Source organism: Nesoenas mayeri (genome assembly GCF_963082525.1).
Source record: "Nesoenas mayeri genome assembly, chromosome: 7".
Taxonomy (NCBI): Eukaryota; Metazoa; Chordata; class Aves; order Columbiformes; family Columbidae; genus Nesoenas; species Nesoenas mayeri.
The window spans coordinates 39,610,176-39,635,445 of record NC_137551.1 but is presented as its reverse complement, the minus strand read 5'-3'; the positions used below and the strand labels follow the sequence as shown (position 1 = coordinate 39,635,445).

General features: G+C 53.4%; 1 protein-coding gene across 2 annotated transcripts; it reads right to left on the bottom strand.

Moving 5' to 3' along the window:
* Positions 1-1,879: 1,879 nt before the first annotated feature.
* Positions 1,880-15,754, bottom strand: DPYSL4 (dihydropyrimidinase like 4; the record flags this gene model as incomplete). Of its 2 annotated transcripts, none has more annotated exons than XM_080348325.1 (14): positions 1,880-1,971; positions 2,522-2,690; positions 3,354-3,533; positions 4,690-4,860; positions 6,326-6,467; positions 7,430-7,586; positions 8,231-8,351; positions 8,437-8,505; positions 9,407-9,487; positions 9,579-9,640; positions 11,313-11,477; positions 12,233-12,417; positions 12,864-12,952; positions 15,509-15,754. In XM_080348325.1, 14 exons carry the CDS (start codon positions 15,752-15,754, stop codon positions 1,880-1,882), a joined length of 1,929 nt encoding a protein of 642 aa, XP_080204451.1. The 2 variants fall into 2 exon arrangements, with proteins under 2 accessions (XP_080204451.1, XP_080204452.1); XM_080348326.1 differs by lacking the exon at positions 15,509-15,754 and adding an exon at positions 14,876-14,914.
* Between the last annotated feature and the right edge of the window lie 9,516 nt (positions 15,755-25,270).

Sequence of the window (25,270 nt, the reverse complement as noted above, 5' to 3'; positions counted from 1 at the left end):
TGGTGGCCTTGTTGGTGCAGCAGCCGGGACGTGGTGCCCCAGGACTTCACAGCTACGTGGCAATGGGGTCAGAACGCCAGGTATTTGATTGATTTGGTGCTAGTGGCGCGTGCGGTGCCAGGTGATGCCGGGCGGCGGCTGCTGGTTGCGTGAGAGCGGGAGCCACAAAACCACCGCAGCGCCCAGAGCTGCAGCCCCAGAGCCGCCCGGAGGGACAAGAGCTGCAGGAACGCAGCCGTCAAATTGCAAACCGGGCATTAAAAGCACAACAGCTGATTCCAGACTTTTGACAGCGTCCCGCTTTCCCCAGTCCGGTAGAAGGTGGTTGTAGTGCCCTGGGGAGAGCTGATCTTCGCAGTCTCGGTGAAGATGAGGAGGGCACATCCCAGCGCCCGGTGCCTGCCATCGAGCACCCACAATTATGGCCCCCCGCTGTGTTTTAGCATTTCACTGCACAACCCTGCGTTTTGTATCTTTAACTCGATAAAAATGGCCCTGGGGAACTTTCAGGAGGTCTCTGGTTTTTCTCTTTCATCCCTCATCAGTACAGGGAATTATTTATTACAGCTCTCGGTGCAATGTGCAGCTTTACCTCAGGGCAGAAAGCATCTACAACGGCTCTTCCTCACTCCAGGAGTGGTAACGGAACGGGACGAAGCTCTGCAGAGCCCTTCCCGGGGGGGCAGCCCCGTCCCTGCTCCCCCCGCGTGTGCGTGACCCCCACCCGCGGCACGGCTGGCCAGGGAACTGGGGCACACAGCCCCCTTGTGCCCCGGGCGCTTTCCTTTCCCTCTGTCTTTCCCATACCCTATGGAGGTTCTGCTGCCTTCATTTAAAACTAATGAATATGCATTCATTTTCTTTCTAAGCAGTTTTGGTAGATTTGCAGGAACAACTAGTAAACCAACGAATGAAATTAATTTTTAAAATTAAATAAAAATTATAAGAACAGATTACTTCCCATATATGATTGATGTAGAAATTACTACAGGTTATTGCATTAAGCATGACCCACTTCTATTGTTTTGTAAGTTCCAACAAACTTTATTCAAAGCAAGGAAGAGAAAAAGAATGGCGAGCCATCCTGCTAGAGGTGCATGCATAGCTTTGTGGCATAGAGGTTCACCTTTACTGTATATACCTTTAAATAGCATAAACGGGCTATAATAACCTTTACAAAAGTTTGTCATATGCAACTGGCCTTCAAATGAGCCTTGGTATTGGTTATAAGACTTACACTTGGTTCCTGAAAAACTGTATAAATAATCTTTAAAAAAACAAGCCCAACAGAAAGACTGCAGCCCGCTGGGGTGTCTGACAGGGGCCGGGTCCCTGCGGGGACAGAGGGACGCGCTGCGGGGACAGAGGGACGTGCTGCGGGGACAGAGGGACGTGCTGCGGGGACAGAGGGACATGCTGCTGTCCTGCACAGCCACGTGCGCCCTGGGCGCAGGGACCCGGCCCGGCGTGGCGGGAGGCTGCTCGAGATGCTGTGAACAGACGAGATGCAGTCACCGCAATAAAACCGGAGTCGGAAACGTTCAGCGGTTAGAAATCCTTCGACTAGAAAGGGCATCACTGCTACGGAAAGGAGCGGATTCCAGCCGACAGGCACCTTGGTCGCGGTGCCGGCCCCGGGCGGGGTGCCCACATGCATGGGGTAAGGGCTTCCCAGCAGATACGGGGGAAACACAGACGGGGACACGGGGACGGGAGCGCTACCTCTCGGGGCTACTCTAGTGTCTACCTACGAGAAGAAGGGGCTGGGGCAGCCGACAGCCGCTCGTTTCACCCCGAGCCGGAGGGTGACCCCGTCCCCTTCCTGGCTGGAGCAGTGCCCGCGGGGGGACGGGCGCAGAGGTGTGGGGGCGCGGGGCCGTCAGGACAGCGAGGTGATGTTGGAGCGCCCGCCCGGGGGGGCCATGATCTTCTGAGCCGTGCGCCTGGCGATGTGGTCGTCAGCCTGCGAGCCTGCGGAGACACCGGCGTTGGGGGCACTGCGGGGCCCCCGCGCCTCACACACACAGTGTGCCCTTTCTGGGAAAAACTAGTGCTTTGCATAGGTACTGTTCTGGACACCACGTTACCACAGCACCGTTCAAAGTGGCTGTGCCTGAATATCTTTCTTCTCTATCACGCCTTTCTGAAAAGCACTGTAAGCGGCTTTCCTGTAGTTACACAGTTTCTATATAATAAAATGTGGGACCTTGTACATTTGTTCAAACCCTCAGCCTCCCCCTCCTCACACTCGGAGCCACCTTGCAGCCCCCACCAGGCCCTGTGATACACGTCCGTCAGTGCATGTACACATTTCTGGACCCCATGGAGAGATTTCTGTGCTGCATTTCGTCCCTGGTCTGCTGCAACAGTGAGTATTGCTGTTTACCGAGCAAACCCCAAGTTTCTGTTCCTCAGCCTCACCCCACTGCTCGCACAACCCCGGGACTTTGTGACAGCCATGCAAACCGGGCACCCGCCACCCGCAGCCCCCCCTTAACTTTTGGGGAGCCCCCGGACCTACCGGACAAGCTGAAGCCCGACTGATGGAGGTTGCGCACGGGAGCGGCGGGGGCTTTGCTGGCGCAGGGCGCGATGCGGGAGGCCGGCGCGGCCACGGCTTTGGCGCTGGCCAGGACCTCGTGCACCGGCCCGTCGTACAGCCCGCGGGGGACGCCGTGCACCTCGGCCAGCTGCGGAACGCAGGGCTGTCAGCGCGGCTGGACCGCGACGCAGCCCACGCAGGGACGGCCCGTCCGTGTCCCCGCTGCGGGCGCCCAGCAGCTCTGCCCGCCCCGCACACTGCGCGTGGGACGCGGGGACGGCAGAGCTGGGCAGAAGCTTCCTACGTGCTTGAGTGTCTTCACCTCCCCCAAACCAGCGGGGCCAGCGCAATGAAGGATTTCTCTTACTGCATTTCCAGTAACTACCGAGCGCGACATCCAGCACCCTCCGACGGACACAAAGCAGGCACTGGTAACACCATAGCATAAACCTTCCCAATTCAGGGGGGACAGGAATCCCTCCCTTCTACCTCAGTGCAAATCAAACAAAACCAGGCTTCCTAGAAGTCACACTTTTGCTTTGTAACTTTATAATAGGCAAACAGTACTAATAATGCTAGCATTACTAGCTGTAATTCTAAAATACTCATTACTGATTGATGTGCCGAGCCACACACCAAAGCAGTTACATGACAACATAACAAATCTCCAAGGCCTAAGAAGAAATGATTGATAATATTATTGGTCCTGTTGCCTATTCCATCAGGAAGCTTACTATACCTGATTGCAATGCAGGGATGCAGAGAGATTGCAATAGAAATACAGGATTATTGCACATGAAATTCTCCTTACCCTGTTTCTTGCCTTTATCCTTTTATAAACAAAATCAGGGAAGGTCTTTCTGGGAACGAAGCGACCCGAGCCCTGGGTGACGCACAGCTTTCCATCTTCAAGAACAACTTTCCCCTGACTTATGACCACGGTAGGACCCCCGTGACACTCTGTGCCTTCAAATATGTTGTATTCCACGTTCTGGAAAAAAACAAAACCAAAACAGATATTCAATAGAGTTAGGATTTAAGAGCAGGTGACAGCCCAGCCAACTACACACAACCCCCACTTCTGTACATCGCTCCTTGTGCACAGTCAGTTGTACTCAACCAACCCTTCGTATTTCAGATGATAAAGTTCTGGCTGGTGAGCTAAAGCGAACAGGAATGGGGAGAGCGGCTCCTCAGACGCTGGCCCTGGCCCAGCAGCGCCGCAGCGGTCCCGGCACACCCGCCTGCTCCCGCGCACCCGGACTGAGCCCCGGCCGGGCTGCTCAGCCCCTCGGGACACCCGTTCTCCTCTTGGCCCCCAGGGCACGCGAGGCTGCCACCAAAACAGCTGCGGGACGCAGGGCTGGCGTGTGGGAGATGCAGAATCCCGCCACTGTCTCCAAATGCTCCCATTACTATCACTAACAAATCTTCTAAACAACAAAGTTCACACCGAAAAAATGCAGCATTATAAAACTTAAAAAGGTAATTTTCTGTACCAAAAGAAAACCTGTTGCTATTTTTTTTTTTAAAGAAAATACTTGAATACTTCAATCATAGTGGGAATTTTCTACAATAAAAAACATTTTGGTGAAAAAAAACCACCTGGGTCAAAATGTTTCCCCATGAACCCCAATCAGCGCTGTGAGCAGCGTCCCTCACAACCCGCCCCGCTCCAGCGGCAGCTGCTGCCCCGGGCTCAGGCTGGAGGGGAGTCTGGGGGCGCCCGAGGCCTGGGAAGCCACAGCTGGAACGTCACTAAGGTGCCCCCAGTCTCTCCCGAGCGACCCTGGTGGACAGGCAGGAACGGCTCTGGCTCTTCTGGAAGGATGCTGGTACTTAATATTAGTAGCTTAATACTTAGGCAAGTTCAGCACTGACACTGTTCTAGTCCCCAACATTTCTGTACTGGATGCAGAGTGTCTCAGAGCAGTCACCGCTACTCAATTACAGTTCTACCTTTCACAGTAACAAAAAGATATTTTCATTGTATTTTTAAAAGCAAACGCCAGGCCCTTCATCCCTTTATCCACACCAACAGCCCTGCCTTGCTGAACCATCTGAGCTTTCTGATCTGAACACTTGGCTTTACTACTCTCTTCTGACTCAAGAGCCAGCTCAAGAAAACGGTGTTTGAAACACCTCACCGAATGGTGGGTTTTTGCCGAGATGATTTTGGTAGCCTTGGGGTTCCACACGACCAGGTCGGCGTCGGCGCCCACGGCCACGCGTCCCTTCCTGGGGTAGCAGTTGAAGATCTTGGCAGCGTTGGTGCTGGTCACCGCTACAAAATCGTTCTCGTCCATCTTCCCGGGGACCTGTGGGCAGACGGACAGAGGGACGGTCACCAGTTCGCCTCCCAGTCCCCGTCCCGCTCCTCCCAGCGGGAACAAGGCACCGGGACAAGAAATCACAGGATCCAACCCCAGGACCGTGCGGGGTGAGGATCCTCGCTGCGCCAGGTCTGGGGACACGGGCCGGCTGAGCCCTGTCTCTGTGGGCTAAATAATACAGCAGAGGTTTTTAGTTTCCCTGGACGCTGTGAAATTTAAGGTGTCTGGAAAACAAGCCCTTCATTGCTAAGTTCCAACTCCCTGTACAGGCATCTCATGTTCACTAAAGATGGTTAAGGACATTTCAGCGAAGAAGAACAGCAAATGAACCTAAATAGTGCTATTGATATTTATCATCTTAAGACAAATTCAATTTATCTTTGAACAAAGCCTAGCTAGGACAGAGACTCCAAGGTGGCTTGGTTGCCAAGCTCCTGGCAGCCCACCCAGAAATGTCTGCTCTGCGGATGCAGGCGGGAGCCCCGGGGATGCCCCAGGGATGCTCCCAGGATGGGGACGCAGGCGGAAGCCCTGGGGATGCCCCTGGGACGGGAAGGCGGTTGGGAGCCCCGGGGATGCCCCCGGGACAGGGACGCAGGCGGGAGCCCCGGGGATGCTCCCAGGCCAGGGACGCAGGCGGGAGCCCCGGGGATGCTCCCAGGACAGGGACGCGGGCGGGAGCCCCGGGGATGCTCCCAGGACCGGGACGCGGGCGGGAGCCCCGGGGATGCTCCCAGGACCGGGACGCGGGCGGGAGCCCCGGGGATGCTCCCAGGACCGGGACGCGGGCGGGAGCCCCGGGGATGCTCCCAGGACCGGGACGCGGGCGGGAGCCCCGGGGATGCTCCCAGGACCGGGACGCGGGCGGGAGCCCCGGGGATGCTCCCAGGACCGGGACGCGGGCGGGAGCCCCGGGGATGCCCCCGGGCAGGCAGGGCACAGCCTGGGCAGGGACACGAGACTCGCCCCAGATGCTCGTGTTCTGAAGCTCTGCCTGGCAGACATGGGGGTCCCACAGGAACCTGTCCCCAGCATGTCCCCATCAGGGGAACTCGTCCCCACCGGTGGGGCCTGGGGCCACCATGCAGCTGGCAAGCACGGCCATGGCCACAGCCACCAAGGGAGAGACGCCCTGTCCCCACCCGCCAGCCCTGGCCTCCTGTGAGCACTAGGGAAGAGGAATATTGCATCTCACCCTTCAGGAAATTTGTCAGAGTCTTTCTCTGTGACTGCAAGCACAAGTGGGGCAGATGATCGCTGCAGAAGCCTTTGAAGACACTCCAAAGGCATTTGGGTGTCACGCTGTCTCTCATTAGCAAGCTCCTCTGAAGCAGCAGACTAGACAGCGTCACACCTCCGGGCTCGTTTGACTTAACGAGGACGCTGACGTCACCCGGCACAAGCACCGCGCACGCGCCCCTGCGCCCACCCCGCGGCGTTCGGCACCTACCACGCACTGCTCCCAGACGACGGCCATGCGCTCCTCGATGCCGTTGGTCCCCTCGGGGATCAGGGTGAAGTTGTCCTTCCCCACGGCCTTCTGCGCCGTGCTGAAGGTGCAGTGCGCGCTGCCCGCGACCTGCAGGTCCCCGCTGGGCACAGCACAGCAGGGTCAGAGGAGGGACCATGGGGACACCAGCACCCCCAGCACCCACCCCGGCAGCCACGTCCAGCACCGATGGGTCGTGTCCTGCCTGCTCCGTCCGCTCGGCACAGACGGTTCCACCAGCAAAGGCAGGCGGCTCACATCCCTGCATCCCCAGGGAAGGTAAGAGACAACTTCTACAGGTGCTTGGAGGCATCTCTATTGACTTATACAGGAATTAAGCGCTGGAATCATCTAAGAGATGTAAACAGCAGCTTCATGAGCATTTTTCTCTCTGAAGCTGGCCGTTACTTTTACTATTTAACCCAACATTTCAATCCTAGGATCACAGAATACCAGGCTGGAAGGGATCACAAGGAATCTTTGTTACCTTCCTTTTGAATCTCAGATTATTTTAGGAAACGGTTCTCCAGCCAAGGTTCTTTGAAAGCAAGGATGTGGTTAAATCAGACAAGACCCTGGATAAACCCAAGTGTTATACACTATCATACGTTACAGTTCAAGAACGGGACGCACACGGGCAGGCAGGTGTGGGCTCGCTGAGCCGGGGAGCACGCGCCCCATCGATGGCAAAGCTGTGCCAGACCGACCTATGTTTGTATTGGATTGCTTCTTTTAAGAAAATATTAAATGTCTTGAGGTATCTTTATACACTATCCAAGATATACTAACATGAAACACTTCTCTTGTTAACAACTGTCTATCCTTCTAAGAAGATAAAAATCACATTTCAGGGAACTCTAAGAAGTGTTTATTTCCTCTTTAGAATATATGTCACTGTTGGGTTTTTTTAGCAGTTATCTGGATATATAGATGCCTCTCACCCCATTCAGAAAGTTCTTCCTACGTTAACTCTGGTCCTGACTTTTCCAACCCCCCCCGCGCCTGCTCAGTGGTGCTGTGGCCGCAGCAGCATCGGAAGGGACACGGGGTCATGGCCGCACTCACCAGGACAGGAGGGAGGCGAGGTGCTCGGGCGTGCTGGGGTCCGGGCTGAGCGGGGGGGACGTGACGAAGGCGGCGGCTTTGGCCCAGTTCTTGCTCCAGTAGTGCGAGCCGTCGGCGCCCAGGCTGGCGGTGATGGGCTCCCCGTACACAACCGTGCCTGCGGAGCAACCAGTTAATGAGCGCCAATGAGCCTCCTTCACACACCGCGGACAAACACGGCGAGGGTGTCACTGATCTGCAGCTGTCTCAGTATTTCAGCTTTTAAAAGTCACGTTAATCCCTCAGATTATCTCATACGACTGGGAAACGCTGTCAAAACAAGTCCTGAATCTGTCTGTTTTCTCCTTAGACCAAACACAGGTTTGTACATGCAAACCAGAGGGCTGCTCCGAACCCCACAGCGTGTCCTGGCCGGGCAGGGGGCTGTGTGTCCCTGTCCTGTCCTGTCCTGCTCCCCGTGGAGCTCCCAGCTCTTCCCGCTCACCCCCACCTCTATTTGGAGCTTGCTCCAGATCCATTTTTTATTTAGTTCATGACAAGTGATTGCAGCTGAATTATTTCCTTTTTTCAGCTGCATCTACTGAGATTCAGGTGTCAAAGTTTCAAGCACATCTCCTCAAATCTTCCCAGCTCAGAGCAATTAGCTCTGGCACACTTGAGGAAAAGCCAACACCAAGTTCTCGCACCCTTAAAATGTGAGAGAACCTGGGTGATAACAAATTCTTAAACCTCGCAGCTAGAACGATATTCTTGGGCATATTTAAACAGGCTCACTTAGTGTGCAAATATGAAACGCTCTACCTTTTCTCTTTGCTTGAGCTATGACATCCGCCGCGCCTTTGCTCATGACTTTGGTGATGTACAGGGGGCAGTTGGCTTGTTTGGCGATGGTGATGGCCCGGTACACGGCCTCCGCCTCCACCTGCGACACAGCAACGCGGCACAAACGGCTCAGGGCTCCTGTGGCGCAGCCGAGCACGGACACTGCCCAGGGACGGGGCCGTTACCTCCTCGGGGCGGCTGAGGACGTGTCCCTCCGGCCCGCTAATCCCCAGCTCCAGCAGCCTCTTCTGCTCCTGGGTGGATGGAGATGAACAAAAGAGCAGTCAGTGGCACGGCAGCCTGTCTGCAGCACTGCGGGGGACAAAACAGCTTTTCAGAGGCACCTGAAGGACGATGGAAACGCGTGAAACCTGTAACACTCCACAAGCCACTGCGGCAGCCCCCCCGTGCTGCCCCGCTCTGGGCTGGGCACTGCTGTGTCCAGTGGCGCCTCCGGACCCTCCCCACGCTGCACCTCCATCACTGCACTCCTGCTGCCGCATCCTCCGAGTTTACCCCCAGGGCTCGAGTGGCAACACGCTGGCAGCTTAAAGCCAGAGATTTCTGAGCATGCTGAGCTCCCTGGAATCACGTTCATTTTCACAGCTGGCTGAAGACAAGGTTTCTCAGGTAAAACACCGGGCAGGTGGGAATTAGCCTCTGTCCTGTTTGTCCCAATAAGCCCATTTGCAGGACTGGGATTTTGTTTTCATCTTAAACTCTCCTCCCACACCACTTAACACTTGTGTGACCATAAGCTAAAAGGAACTGCAAGTTTAGTTCTACCTTGTGTCACCTGTTCACACTATGTACCCAAGATTTTAATTTCTAAAGGTAAAAAAAAAGAAAAATGATGCACATGAGCATAATTAGATATAAGGAAGAAATTCTTCCCCCTGAGGGTGGTGAGAGCCTGGGCAGGTACCCAGAGAGTGGTGGGTCCATCCCCGGAGACACCCCCGGCCAGGCTGGATGGGGCTCTGAGCACCCTGAGCTGGTGAAGATGTCTGAAGATGAAGGGGGGGCACTGGGGGAGCTGGAGAGGTCCCTCCAACCAAACCATCCCATGATTCTGTGATCTGTTAAAGTCAGCACTTGGCCTTAAATCAAAATACTCCACTCGACCTTTAACTTGAATGAAAATACACCCCGTACCTCATCGATGATGTCTCCGTTTTCAGCATGCACTTGGGCAATGGCCCCCAGGTCTCGAATAATGCAGAATATTTCATACATCTGCCAAGAGACAGCGGGGTGCCCAAGGTCAGGCAGTCAGAGCCGGGCTCAGCGCGCGAGCGTCAGGGTCGCCGGGCGCCGGCTGCGTTACCTGCGCGTCGCTGCACTGAAGTCTGTCCTTGTAGGCCATAAAAACCAGGAACGAGTTCACACCTTGAGGAAAGAAAATCAAACGTGCATTTCTTGTCCCAGCTGAGAGCTGAGACGCAGCACAGCCTGAGCAGGGGGTGGTCAGAGCAGGGGGTTGTGCAGGCGGGGGTGGGATGGAAAGCAAAGCAAGGGGCTGGAACAGGACCTGTCCCCACCAGAGATGAACCCCAAAGCTCGGGAGCCATGACAGACAGTACACCCCTGGCTTTGGATGCACCTGAACCAAAGAACCCCAACCCGCCGCCCATCTCTGCTTTGAGGTCCTCTCTGTAACTCGGTCCGAACGCAGGATCAGATACACTGCTCCCAGTCTGAGTGCTCCCTCCAGTGGTGGGTACGATCCCTGGTGTAGCCTCAGTTTCCTTCTGGTAACAATACATGCATTAGTGCTAAGACTACATTACAGCAAAAGATGAGACTAATATTAGAGCACTGTTATTTAGTGCAGTGCTATTTAGCTAGAGACAGAGATGGGCGGTACTGTGCACACAGCACTGCACGCAATCCCCATTTCTATCGTTTCTGTCTAACACAGAGCATGATTCATGAAGCGCTGAGTCAAAGCCAGAGAATTGCTACTGTATTTTATATGGATAGAGGCAACAACTAATCCCAAACTACAATCACATTACAAATAAACTGTATTTTATGGGAATGTACATATGAAAAATACCTGCTATAAGCTTGGAACGGCGGCATCACTTGAGCCACTCTGCATTTTAATAGGAAATTCACTGCAAATTTCTATGTTAATTGACCAATTAAGCCCTTGCTTGCAAGGCTGCAAATTACACTGAAGTCGGTTAGCTCTGCATTAGCATATCTGAAAGCAAAATGTAGTTCCAAACATGGAAATAAGTATTAATGAAATGCAAGAACTCCTGGCACATGGGCTGCTTTCCCGTAAGCCGCGTCCAGCGGATTCCTCAGCATGTGCAGGAATTACAGGCACAAACGCAGGCTCTGTGGAAAGCCTAAAGCTCAGTTCTACTCTATAAGACTCATCTTGAACATTTTTAGTTAAACACTTTTCTGTAGAGCAGGCAGCCTGAATCAGGGTGCCGATACCATTCCTTCAGCTTCCAAAAGGGATTTCCATGTACATTGTGCAAAGGTGAATGCACATGAACAGGACATACACACAAAGCAATTTAACTCGCAGGTGCTTATAAAACATAAGGTGAGAGCAGGTGGAAGAGCTACCTTCTTCCCCAAGCAAAGCAAGCACACACGAGGAGGCAGGTGAACGAGGTCTGCCAGCACTCTGTGTTTTCTGCCTTTAAAAAGCAAGTTGCTTGCTTTTTTTTTTTTGCAAATCCTTCTAGTTTTTGTGATAATGGCTTATGTGAAATCAGAGAGGCAAAGGATGGGAGTTCTCACCTCGACAGCAATGAGCACGGTCCCCCATGCACCCTGTTTACATGGGGCAGGAGGAACACGGCAGCGACAACCACCACGGCTCCCCGTGCACGACCTGCTCATGGGCATCTGCCCAAATAACCGTGGAGCTGCTTAAACACCTGGAGGGGTTCAACAGATGTGCAGGTGAGGTTCTTAGGGACATGGGCTAGCGCCAGAGCTGGGTTATGGCTGATGGTCTTGAGGGTCTCCTCCGACCAAAACAATTCAATGAGTCAACGGTGGGGGTGTCAGCAACCCCCCCTCCTGGGCTTACCCTTGTCCTTGACCAGAGCCTCCATCTCCTCGCGCAGGCCGTCGTGCCAGCGCGGCACGTCGAGGTGCAGCGCGTAGTCGCAGCAGGCCTGCCCGTCGGCGCGGCCGCGCCACTGCTCGTAGGCGCCCAGCAGACTGGAACCGGCGTCCGCGCACACGTGCTCGACTGCGGAGAGACAGACCGGCCCGCGTCAGCCGGGGACAGGAACACCCACGGAGCCGCCGCCCCGCTGCCCGCTTCACCGCCGGGAACGGAGGCGGCTTAGTGCTAACGCATTTTTATAGCCTTGGTTAAAGATGAAGGGTAATAAATTTCCCAGGCAAACTGAAACAAATGATCTCCAGGCTGCAGCTACTATTATCCCTTTGTTTCACCCAGCGCAGCCTGCGAGAGGCCGGTGCCCAAAGCGCGTCCTCGCGCGCTTCTGCATTCCCCAGGGGCAGCCACCCCCGCCACGGGCTCCGGCACCTCCCGTTGCGCAGCAGCAGCGCCTGCTGGCACCGATCCTTCAGCCACGTTCCACAGGGGGCCTCGGGACCACAGCAAAAACAGAAATCAGAATTACTTTACTCTAACACAAAAACAGAACCTGTGCTCACACATAGGAAAAAACTCTAACGAAAACACACTTGCCAAGCTATTAAAAATATATTAAAAGGTGTTTCAATTTTTCCTCTATTTTATTCTCTTAAAAGGTGAAGCAGGAGCAACTATATATTTTTAATATATGTGTGTGGCAATGGAAGGAGGTTCTGAAAGGCACATAATGCATTCTAGTTAGCAGCACTTTGATTTCTATGGCAAAAAACTAACATTTCTCTGCTATGAGGGTGAATAATCTCTGCAAGGATAAATGGCCCCGTGTATGTTGCTAAACAAGGTTCTACTCAGAAGTCCATTGGAATGCTGCTCCGTCTTACTGATCATGGTGGTGCCTCCCGCCAGGGCGGCTCTGGTGCCGTGGTAGAAGTCGTCAGCCGGGGTCATCCCCAGCACGGGCATCTGCAGCCTGGTGTGCACGTCTATGCCCCCCGGCATCACCAGCTGCCCGCAGGCATTGATCGTCTTCACGCCATCGGGAACAATCAGGTTTTCTCCAATTTGTCTGAAAACGATATTAAGATCTCCTGCTAATTGGCAGCAACTTTTAAGCAAAGATGCAAAAACAACTCCTAAGAACCACTGATGGGCACCCGGCACCCCCAGCACTGCCCTGGCTGCTCCGGTACCGGGGTCAGGGTCCCACCCCGCGGGTCCCACCATCCCGCCCTCCTGGGTCCCACACTCGCGGTGGATGGGGACACCCCAGCCACCGCTGCAGGGACCCCGCTCAGGACGGAGCAGCTGCGCTGTCAGCCCTTCGCACGCCTTTCCAGCCACAAGAGCGCACCAACGGGGTTCCATCTTGACATCACTCTAAAGAGCTGCCCTTGTTTTTCAGAAAGGGAACATATTTCCGAGAGAAAAATGACAGAAAGGAACCTTGTTCACATTCCATGGCACTGTATCATGCTTGAAAATTACATTATAAAGTATAAAATTTTAACCTACTTTATTAAACCGTCTTCCACATAGATGTCTGCATAAAATGACTGATCATCGTTGACAATTTTTCCTCCTTTGATTAGAAGCTGGTCACTCTAAGGGAAAAAAACCCACACTTTTAAAAAATATTACTTACTTTAGATGTTACTTTACTCATTCTGAGCTTTCATTAATTCCAGGACTTAATATTTGCCCTTCAATCATACAAGTTTAGTTGAATACCCAAACTATTCTACACCGAAGCCCACCTGCATTTTGCAAGGGAAATGACACGAACCCATCCCAGGAGAGGAGCACAGATGTGCTCCGAGGTGCGGTACCAGCCTCGGGGTGTCCGGGCAGCCCCACAGCTCTGGGTACCAGCACGACCCCTCGTCCGAGGTGCGAGCTGCGCATCCCCGAGGGGGCGGCCAGAGGGGCACGTGCTCCAGCCCCCGCTGCTCCGCACCTGCCACCCCGAGGCCACCACCAGCTCCCTCGGAGCAGGTTCAGGGACCGACCCAAGCTCTCAGCAGGTTTGCAAGCTCAGCACCCTGCAGCTCAGCCCCGTTCCTGCCTCCTTCATCAGCGCCGGTTACTGAGACTTCTAAGTGCATCTTATTAACCTGGTAATTTATCGACGATCGTTAGTTTTCACAGCCTTGTGAGGCAGATAAAGCCTCAAGGTCTTTCCTCGCTTCAAAGCAAGACAGTGGCACAGTTGTCAGATTTGCAGAATCTCTAACCAGAAAAATTAGAGAGCAGTGGCATTTATGTAAATGGGGAACCTAATTTAGAGGATGCCTTTCCTGCTCTCCGGTTAGCGCTAGAAAAAACATCACCAAGGCCAAAATGGACAACACAAAGAGCACGGCCTCAGCACAACAACAAGCGAGGGACGCAGCAGCACGTGGAGATGACTTGCAACACAGTGGTGTGTGCTGATGCAAAACGGCCTGGAAAACATTTTGGGGTCTTTTTTTAAAGAACATCACCAGCACATAAAAAAAAAAAAAAGAAAAAAAAAAAGAATTGCATTGTGTTTTTTAAACTATCCAGGATTTTATGGAGCCTTAATTGTTTTCCCTTGTCCCATAAAATCAATCAAAAGAAGCCTCAGAGCTGGCTGCCCCACGGGAGAGCCCTACGGCCCCTCCGCCCCTCCCCTTGCGGGGCCCATGCTCATCCTCATCCTCATTCTCACCCTCACCCCAGCCCAGCTGTGCCGCCCAGCCCCGCACCCGCTCGGCCCCGGCAGCACCGGGATGTTTTCAAGGGAACTCAGCCGTGAGCCAGCAAATCCAGGGAAAACAAGCATCGCCGTCTAGAGGTTTTTCCCGACTGCTGCTGAGAAGCCCTGGCACCGGCAGCGGGGAATCCCCTCCCACGCTCGCTGCTCCCGACCGGCAGCGCCGGGGCCGGCACAGCCGCTCCGCCCGCCCCGCCCCGCGCCCCGGCGGCCCCGGGCGCTGCCATCGGTACCGACCGCGCTCCGCGGCGGCCAGATGCCGGGCAGGGAACAAGGCAGGCAGATGCTTCCCCGCTCCTCCAAGCCCATTCCGCGAAAAAAGCGGTTCCGAAACACGTTTACCGCCCCAGCGCCCAAAGGAAAGTTGGGGAGGCGGCGGGGCAGCCCCGCAGCCGCGGTGAGGGTCCCGCCGGCCTTTGTCCCCGCAGCCGGGCGGGCTTTGTCGGCGGGACCCCGGCTGCGCCCCGGCCAGCGCAGACAAAGCGCCGGGGCCGCCGAGCTCGGGCCGCGGCCAACAAAGGGAGCGGCGGAGCCCGCGGGGGGGCTGCCCCGCCGCACCCCCTGCCCGGGAGGGCCGGCTGCTCCGGCCGCGCTGACCAATGGCACCGCCGTGCTCCCGAACCCCATCAGCGGACACAAGCACAGCGGCTCTCCCCGAGCGCCCCGCTCCATCACCCCTGGCCGGGACGGACCCACACAAACCCCGGCCCCGCCGGACCGGCCCCAGGTCGGGTCGGGCCTGGGTTGCAACACCCACGGTCCCGCCCGCGCCGCGCAGGGAGCCCCTCACCGTGCTGCGGGGGACGCTCTTCTTGCCCTGGTGCGACATGTTCCCGCCGCGCTCCGCCCGTGTCTGCGGTGTGTTTGTGTCTGCACGTCCCTGCGTGCGTGCGCGCCCCCCGCCCGCTCCCCCCGCCGGCCCGGGGCCGCGCTCCCGGCGCTGAGACAAAGCCGGCCCGGGGGAAAAGGAGCGGAGCGGAGCCCCCGGGGTCGGTCCCGCAGCCCCAACGGCCCCGCGGGTCCAGCGGCGGGACGGGCTGCGCAGTCCCTGCCCGGTTCCGCTGCCGCCCGGAGCAGCTCTGCAGCCGCGGGCAGGGACCGGGGCCGGTAAAAGTTGTGAGTTCGGAATGAGACGTGGCCGCTCACCGACCCTTCGGATCGTCCCTGCAAGCAGCCGCTCCACCGGACTGTTCCCGGCTCCCTTCCCGGTGCGGGGCTCCGTCCGGCGGGGCCGCGACAGGTCGGGCCGGGAGGGGTGTCGGCCAGGATGGCTCCGCGCTCCCCCCCGGGGCTCCGCAACCCATGGGCTCAAACCCGGGGAGCTCAGGGAATCGGGCCGGGACTGCCGGCTGGCTCCTGCCTACCCTGTGCCGGCCCGGCAGGCGGGCGGGAGGGGAAGGGACGCGGCTCCGCCGCTCCTTACCTGCGGACAGCCGGCCGGCAGCTCCCCTGGGGCCGGCGCGGCGGGGCCGGGGTCGGGGGCGCGGCAGGGCCCGCCGGAGGAGGTCCCGGGGCTGGGGGCCCCGAGCGAGGCGAAGTTCAGCGTCTTGTTGTCGAAGGCGTCCTCCACGCTGCAGAACATCCCGCCGCGCTTCTGCCGCGGCCGCGGGCTGCCCGCGCCCAGCCCCGCGAAGCAGGCGGGCAGGGGCTGCTCCCGCTGCCCCGACATGGGCGAGCCCCTGCCGGCGGCCGCCCCGCCGCTCCCCCGGTGCCGGCACCGCTGCGCTCCCGCAGCCGCCTCGCCCTGGGGAAAAGAGCAAAGCGCGTTAAGAGCCGCGCAGGGACCGGCCGCCGCCCCCCGCCCCGCCCGGCCGCCCCTGCCCATCCAGCCGTGTGCGGCCGCCGGCGGTTTGCACGGCGGGTTGCACAGCGGTTCGCACAGCGGTTCGCACAGCGGGTTGCAGAGAGGCTTGCACGGCGGGTTTCACCGCGGCCCCGCCGGGACGGGTCCCAGCGCCCAGCACCGGCCTCGCCAGCCGCTCCCCGCGTTCGGCAGCCCGGCCCGGGCTGCGGGGTCTCCCCCGTGTCCGCGGGAGGGTCCCGTCCGGGGGGTGGCCCAGGCGGAGTGATGAACGTCTCACACCGTCACATCTCGCCTGGCACTCGCTTCAGACATCGGCTTCCCACTCATCTCGGTACATGAGGGATGGGCTTGTTCCCACCGGCAATTAAGTGATGAGAAAATAAGAAAGTTAGTATTCAGCTCAGTAGGAGGTAAGTTGTTACATTAGCGTGGGTTTGCAAGAATATTGTTTTTGTTCACGATTTAATCGATTTTTTCAGGTAGAATTCAAAAAGTGGTAAAAAAAATATTGCTTTATAATAAAAAAATCAATGAAGTTACAGTAACGAATCAAAGGCTTCTTTTGTGCAACCTGGGACAAGAACCAAACCAATTTATCTAATTTGAAGGTTTAAAACAGATCTTTTTATTAAAAGTTTACAATAATTTATGTATTTTACAAATGAATAGAAAGTCTCTTGATATATATCATATGAATCACAATACAAAAATATGTGTAAAATTCTGTAATTGAGCAATCAAGCCCTGTTTTAGGCCTGTCAATTACTTTCTCAGCACTGACCAAACGTTACGTATTTAGGGTATGGTTGTCAGGATTATATTAGAGAGCACAAGTCACGGCACGCTGGCCCTTGGGGAAAAAACCAAACATTTTCTCTGGTTTACATTTTGCATAAGTTTACAATAGTTCCTTTTTATAAAATGTACAATACATAAGTACAAGGTTTAATACACATATTCACAATATGATTTCCTGAGTCTAAACTAAATCCATGTAGGTGCCGGCGCACGCTGCCCATCACGAGGTGGTGGCGTTGGAGACACGCAGGGACGTGCCGCGGGGACACGCAGAGGGACGCCCGGGCGCGTGTCTCTTGGCGTCAGGAGTTTGTTCACAAGCTGTGTAAGGCACTCGCGGATACTCTGAAGGCTACAGATAGTACTAGAGCAGAACACTGTCCGGAACAGCCACAGTCCTCCAACAGAGTACAGGCCTGAGCCCCCCAGTGTGGCAGAGCCAGCTGCAGTTCCCATGGATTTCAGTTTAGACGTGTAGCGCTGCGGCAGCCGGACCACGGCACAGGAGCCCATGGGACCGGGCAGGAGCCGCCCCGGCGCTGCCCGGACCCCATCCCGCAGCCGCACGCCGCGCCGGGGCTCGCGGGTGAAACGCAGCCGTCGTGACAGATGGGTAATGCACCCAGGGATACGCTTGATTTGTCTGCCCCCGTCCTGTTGTTGTTTGAAGGAAATCTGGGGAATTTCTGAGATGCTCACAGGTGAGAAGCCAGAGCGGTTTCAGCCCCTGGCTCACGCTGGTCACCTGAGGAGCAGGACAGGTGGGGGTCCCTCCCCAGGCTGTGCCCCCCCGGCTGTGCTGCCTCACACTGCTCCCCAGGATGGGGCTGCAGGAAAAGCTTCATCACAGAGACACCGTGAGGGCAATGACCCCTCTGCGGCCCTGTGGCTTTGAGAACATGGTTTTAAAAGCTGCGCAAGAGCCAGCGGTAAGAAGAGAGCGAACGAGGCATGACACGCTCGCCCCGCGGGTGACGGGCGGCACCAGCTCCAGGACGGCTCCGGCCACAGCCAAGGACCCATCGCACCGAACCCCAGAGGGATCCAACACAAAGTAACTGGAAATTGAGCGAAAGCCCTAATGTTGGAATTAAGGAACACGTTTATGTAAATATGCTGTCTCTGCATTTATAAGAACCAGTTTTGAAAACATTCTTTGAGCCATTTTTTTCTTTCTTTCCTATGTACATATCTTTTTACATATTAATATTAACATATACATAAGCATAATCCCTTATTTACACATGTCCCTGTCCTGTACAGTTAGCTTTTTAATGAAGAAAACCAAACCCATAACTAAGTCTAACTAATGGGACAATGGAACTGAAATTCCAGACACATACAGCGTGCAAAAGCGCGGCCGAGCAAACAGCGATGGAATGGATCCAGGCCCCTTCCAAACACCCTCCCGGTCACTTGGCATTTAACAACCTTTTAAGCATGAAATACAGAAGTAAAAATGTAGCTCATCAATGTATTCCCAACATTAGTATCTGGTAGAATGCGAATCTGTTCAATTACTTTCATGATATAATCATTTGCTGATATCAGAATCCATAACCTTTGACTCAGAATGTCGCATTACGTCAGTACAAATAGAACACTTCTCTGAACAATTCATTTTCTCACGTTTTTGTAGTTTAGCTCCCTTTGCTGTTTACACCGTCCAGTTCAAACAGACAATTGATGTACAAGTGGCTGGAGAGTTTTCAGAATTACAGTGTGAAGGGATTTTCTTCGTAGCTTTACAAACTCAACACGAGCTTTGGAAGCGGTGCAGGTACCTACGGAATGAAATAAACATGAGGGTTAACTACAACCGGGATTCTCTCTCTCCACACGTGATTTTCAGTCCCAAGCACTACAACATTTCCATTTCCATTTCCATTTCCATTTCATGGGGTTTGCTAGATTGTGTAAGTAGCTCACAATTAAGTGTTCCCAGGATGGGGACCCTGGGGACAGTGAGTGCATGAGCAGTGACCGCAGCATCGAGACACCAGCACCGCGGCTCCGGGCCGGGAAATAGCAACCAGGTGATTTGTTTGGTAATTTGTAGTTATCCTCCTACCACAAATTAAAGGAAAAAAAGGCTGAGACAAATGTAGCTCAATTGCTGAGCTGACAGAGAGCTGGTAAAGCTGCTGCATTCAGTGGCAGAACTTGCCCTCTGAGCAGAAATGGTCCCCCCATTTCCACTCCAGGATTTAGTGGCCATCCCGTATGAATATACAGCCTCGTATGGATATACAGTCCTGTTCGGATATACAGCCCTGTATGCATATACAGCCTCATGTGGATATACAGTCCCATGTGGATATATGGCTCTGTATGGATGTACAGACCCGCATGGATGCACAGCCCCATATGGATTAATGGGTCCATATGGATATAGAGCCCCATATGCTACCAGGAGAGCAATCAATGCCAAATCCTGCTGCCAGGGCCTTCCCAGTGCCCTGGGGACAGGGTGGCACCACTCCCGTGGGGAACATCAACCCCAGGAATCTCAATAAGCGGTTCCTAAAAAGACATGGAATTGGAGAAGCCACGAGTGAGTAACGCGGGATGCTGCAGCCGTCGCTTTGCTCTCGGCTGGAGCGGGCGGCCCCGCCAGCGCAGTCACAGCGCGTTTGGATGATGGCACACGAGGTGCGGGGCGCTCGTCGTGGATCAGCCGCTGTCACCGCAAATGTCACCAAAATGCTGCCTGGGCACTGTGTGGAGGGCTGATGTTCGCTTGTTTCTAAAGGAACAGTTGTTCTCTCATCATGCAATCTTCTGACAAAGAGTTTGGTGGTTTTTTTTTTTCAGAAAGCTGTGAAAATGGGTCAAAAAAAATGTTAATGGGTAGAACTTGAATATTTGTGCACCTGCGTGTTCACTGCATCTGGGAAACTGCAGCCTCACTGAACCAGAACAATCCAGAACTGCAGTTCCTCAAAGATTACGGATTTTATATGGAAAAGGAATGAGCACCTTAGTTAACTCGTTATTACGCGCAGCCTCTTACCGAGGTTGCAGTGGAAGGCTCTATCTATCTATATCATCTATATCTATATCTATCTAATATATATCTATATCTATATCTATATCTATCTATATCTATATCTAATCTATATCTATATCTAATGTTGCTTTATTTACAAATGGTACTAAGGGGATTTGCTGGGGGTTTGTCCAAACACGGCAGGCTGAGCTGTAAATCCCATTTGGCCCGCGGCGGTGGGGTGTCGCTGGCCGTGGGGACCAGCCCGTCCCGGTGACACAGCAGATGGGCCATCTGCCCTCGCACCGCCGGCACCACCGACCATATGGCTGGAGACGGCAGCGCTGGCGCTGGCCGTGCACCACGCACCGGTGCAGGGAGAAGACAGGAAACGCCCAGGGAATAACGAAAAGCAGCTAAACCACAAAGGCAGGAATTCAACTCGCTAAGTGAATGTTCTACAGCATCTTGCTCTGCTTATGTTAGGCAGAGTTAATAATCAGTTACAATGTGGGTGCAAGCTTAAGTTGGCTGAAAATGACTTCCTTAGTGCTTGACCCTTACAGAGATCTCTGTTTGTGATGTCTAAGCGGCGAATTTATGGCTGGAATCCCCTATGCAGCGTATAGCGTATGTCTGGAATCCCCTATACAGCGTAGAGCATATGGCTGGAATCCCCTATGCAGCATATGGCTGGAATCCCCTATGCAGCGTATGGCTGGAATCCCCTATGCAGCGCGTGCACTCACATGCTGCCGGGGCTGAGGATGCTGGAGACACAAATCCTGGGAGCAGTGGGGACCGGGGTTCGCATCGGGGTTCTGCTGGGACCTGCAGCCAAAGGGGCCATCCAGCCCCCTGAGCCCACTCAGATAGTCAGGAATGGGGTTTTTGTGCTTTCAAAATCAATCTGCAGGGAATGTGGCAATGGATGCAGCAGGAGCAGGGAATCACCATCCCCCCGCTTCACCTTTTCTGTGCCACATCGGCTCTGCGGGGCAATGGAAGCAAATCACCGAAACAGCTCTGAAGGTGAAAAACAATGAAAACGTGACAATCTGTCCAGAACCTGGCTGCTCACAGGCATTATACAATCTGTCCAGAACCTGGCTGCTCACAGGCATTATTTCTTACTACAGATCACCAGGGTGCAAATACAGCTGAGCTGCGGTATCAGTACCCGCCGGTTCAGAAGGTTTTGGGTGGGTGGGAGCCCAGACAAGCCATGAACACAGAGCCAGGGCAGCAAACGCGGGTGGACAACACGGGGTCCTCAGGGCACCCAGGACCCACAGCAGCCCCACGGCAGCGCGACGCAGCTGTGACCAACCCAAGCATCGCGCGCTCTCCTACGTGACCTTTTTGCTGCAGTTTTTAGGAAACATCGCTGCAGCTGCCACCCTCATAAATCTGTTAACTTATACATTTACAGCCTTTGGGATCCTCCAGTCGCTCTCTTGGTACAATTAGTGTAGGTCAAAAAGGTTGCTCTGATTTGGCGACGTGTGAATGTTTTCCAGCCCTCGTGCACCCAGGGCCGTCAGAGCGCTGCTAAGGCGAGCTGGTACAGCCCTGACAGCCTCTGACACCCATTGCACCACTTTGTTGTACCCCCAGGGTGTCTGCTTGTTTATAACAAGCAGCAAACAGGCCGTTGGGGCGATCTGGCTTTGGAAAAACCCATTGACAGAAGAAAATCTCCTACATCTGCCCCTGCAGCTCCGCGTAAAGCTGTTACAGGTCTTGGCTGCTTGGATGTGTTCTCTTTTCCCTCAACACAGCATCCTAATAGCTAATAATGCTACATAGTAAGTCAAATATTCATTATTCTCACCTAATTATCTAACTAAAAAGTATTCATAATTGTGACTCTTCCCAATCCACCTCAAAACAAAACCTTCACATTTCTATGCTTCTATCTGTACATCACAGCACTGGCAGGGATACGCGATGTCCCTGGCATGGTACTATCGAACAGTTGTAGGAGTTTTTTAGGCCTGTTATGTGAAAACTTCATGAATAAAGAGCATGAATTCACAACAAGTTGTGCCTAACAGCACTTTGAAGTAGTCATTAAAAATTAAGTTTAACCCAGCTAATTTGCATTTACACTTAAAATTTGATTCTCCAGATAATATTCACGTGTTTTGTTGTGCATCTCCCTATCAGAAGTGGAAGCATCAGGTCCCTGGAAGGAACCAAGAGAAGGTTCCTGCTAATTCATGCTAGAGCATGGTCAAAAATACACAAGAACAAAAGAAGAAAAAATATGTATCAGGATAACCCCTTCCCCAAAGGTTCTGACTGCTGCAAGCCTTGCAAATTACAGTTGTGCATATATCAATATATTTATGTAAATATATATGGGGAGTGCATACACAAACATGTTAATTTACAAATACAATGCATTTTTTAAAAAAGCTCGCTTTACAATAGATTTTTCAGCTATTTATTCACCAGGCCATTACTGAGCTTGATACATTATAAGAATCTGTGTCCTTGTTATTGACAAGAACTCAGCAGGAATAAAATTAAGGGGAAGAACCCTTCAGACTTAATGGCAACTGAATCTGCTCTGCCCGGGAGTAAATGAACGATTAAATGAACAATTACCTCTAAAAACAGCTCCGTGGACCAGGCTTATACCATGCGAACCTGGACCGAGTTATGCTGAATGTATATTTCGATTATAATTATGATTTGTTGCTTTTCCCTAACAAAACCCTTACAGTGATGATACAGATGTGAAACAACACCCACTGCAGAGCGTGTCTGGTCCCTGAGACGCCCCCGAGACGGTCGGTTTAGGCAGCAATGTCTCCGTGGGGCTCTGTTCTGCAATGTCCCTGCTGAGGGAAAGCCCCGGCAGGGACCTGCCCGGGTGCTCGGGGCGCAGCAAACACGACATGGAATTGCTGCTGAGCCCAAATTCACGGCACGTTTGCACTCTGAGAAAGCTCTTTGCTCCTTCTCCCAGGTGTAAGAACAGCCATGTGAGCCACGCTGTACCCCAGACACCCCCACAATAAAATAGGAATGCGGGCTTCTCGATCCTGGAGACGATAATGTAAAGAACTGTCGCAGGTACTGCCCTTGCCTAACCTGCCCAGGACGCACAACCGCCATCACAAACCAGATGTTCTACTCAGAGGGAAAATCTCGGCAGGTCTCCCTCAAATTATTTTGCTGCGGGAGCTGGCAGAACAGTAACCAGCAGCGTCTTTATAAACAGAGACCTCTCCGTGACCAACACGCTGTGCCAGACGCGTCTCATCCTGCCCCGTCCCGCAGCGCCCGCCGCGCTGCCCCGGACCCCATCTCCTCTCATCTGAAAATGCAGACTGACATTGTCACTTCTGTGCATTTCAGTCTGGAACAGCCCCGAAACATTAAAGCAGAAATACTGTGCAGTGAGACACCCTGCACTTTAATATAGATTGACAACAATTAGTCTGCCAGAAATCACTTTGTTATTGCTGAGCCGCATCCTGCTCTTCACTGAGATCAAGAAAGTTACACAAGATTTACATGGCCGTAGAAATGAGCAGCTTCTGAGTAACTTCCTCTGTATCTTCCCACCAATACTGTTTGCTCAGCTGGAGCTTCTCGATGGCTTGAATTTCCCTGCACAGTTCACTTTAAACAAAGCTGTTCGGGGTCATCGTGCACAGCAAAGACTTGCCAATTAGTATTCTAATAATGTAGCTCATTAGCTTTACCGCCGTACCCCCGTGAAGAAAGCCATTCACAACCCCTTTCAAAATGCATGAATGTATATATTCGGAAGGCAGCTGATAGAACATTACAGGAAAATTCAAGCTCCAGTAGCTCGCCAGCTCCCCTGTGCATCATTTCTGGAAAAATGTGCTGCTGACCTCAAAACACCAACCTCTTCCGACAACTGAAACACACCGACAGAAAAGCACTTTGACTATGGGATCGGTGCATAAAACAATGTAAAGTAATGACTGCAAACCCAAGAGGGTGACAGGCGCTCCAGCACAGGCGCGGGAGGAGGTGACCGGTGGGAGCTCCGCAGGGCTCACCAGCAGAGATGGCACCTGCCACCCATGGATGGGCGAGTAACATTGTCTGATTCTGAAGATTCGAAACTGGCATTTCCAACTGCTGTTGGAAATACGTTGTCTATTCTTAAAAGTGCTCAGACCACTTCTAAAAAGAATTTATACTGGTGTAAGAAACACAAGGACAAGAGGATCTGGGGACAGGTGGGTTAGTCTGAGATCACGGTCCATGCTGAGCCTAAAGCTGCTGGTCACCATCACCGAGGGGTGTTGGGAGACCGTCTCCTCACGCTCCTTTTAGACTGAGGTATCCCCTCCGTCCTCCTATCGCTGACAAGATGTAAACAGTTTCCTTTTAATATTAATATTTTCAATTATTTCATTAAGATTAAAATAATTAAGACTGTAATTACAGTATTGCCCTGTTAACAACGGGAAACCTTACAGTCGGGAATCAAACCAGATCCTTCTTCACAGAGGGAATTTCTCTTTGCAAGGATAAGCACATGACCTACTTTTGTCATTCCAGTTTTATCTGTGTCACTCTCAGTGCAGGGTAACGTGACATAATGCCTCGAATGTATTTATCAGAAGGAATTTAGTTACAAAAGACATTGTGCGGTCATGATGGGCGACTACTCCTATTCCTCAGACATTCCCAGACTCCTTCCCGTGCCAGGCCCGCAGCTCCATTTCACATGTGTGTGTACACACACGCACACAAAGAGTGCGGTATTGGGTACAGCGTTTCAGCTCCCCAAGTTCATTTAGGATTTGACTGAACGTGCGCTTAGATGCTGTTGCTGCCTTCCCAAAGCGTGAGCATTCAGGTACAAGCTCGTGCGTCGGGTGCGGATGTTCCCTACGCAAAGCCGGGCTGCACAAGTCACCCCATGTTCCGGGGAGGCCGGGGGTGCCTGTGTGCGCTCCAGCTCAGCACACACGGCAGGAACACACCGACCCCAGACGTCCCCACACGGGCAGAGAGGCAGGGCATCAACGGCAAGCTTGCACGAAAATGTGCAATTGCTGGAGCATAGAGCCTAGTGCTCCGTCATTTGCACTAATTACTGCCTGTGCCAGCCAACAGCCACTGCAGCAGAACTTACTTCTGTGTCTGATGTAAAGAGGAGAAACAGCAGGTGTCCGACAGAACAGGCACGGAGGTTCCAAGTAGAATTCTTTAAAAATGCTACTTATCTTTGTCAGATGTTCTTTCTTTTTGAAAATAGAGTTAAAAAATAATGTGTTTTGGGTCTTGCTGTTGTTTGGTTTTTTAATAAAATATGATAATTGGGAAAAATATTACAAATTTGGAGATGCTTATGCTCTTCCATATATGTAAAAGTTAGTATAAAAAAAAATTTCTCTTAGTTTATCTGGCAACTTATTTATTTGGAAATAAGCCCGTGCTACCTATTGCTGGGAGCCTCCAATCTCCAATACGACTTAAACACCCAGCAAAGATAACTCACTTCCTAGACGTGCCGAAGGCCGGCGAGCGGCCCCGCGGCAGCGGCAGTGCCGGGGATGCCCCTGCAGAGCCTGGTCCTGCTGCTGCGTTCTCCA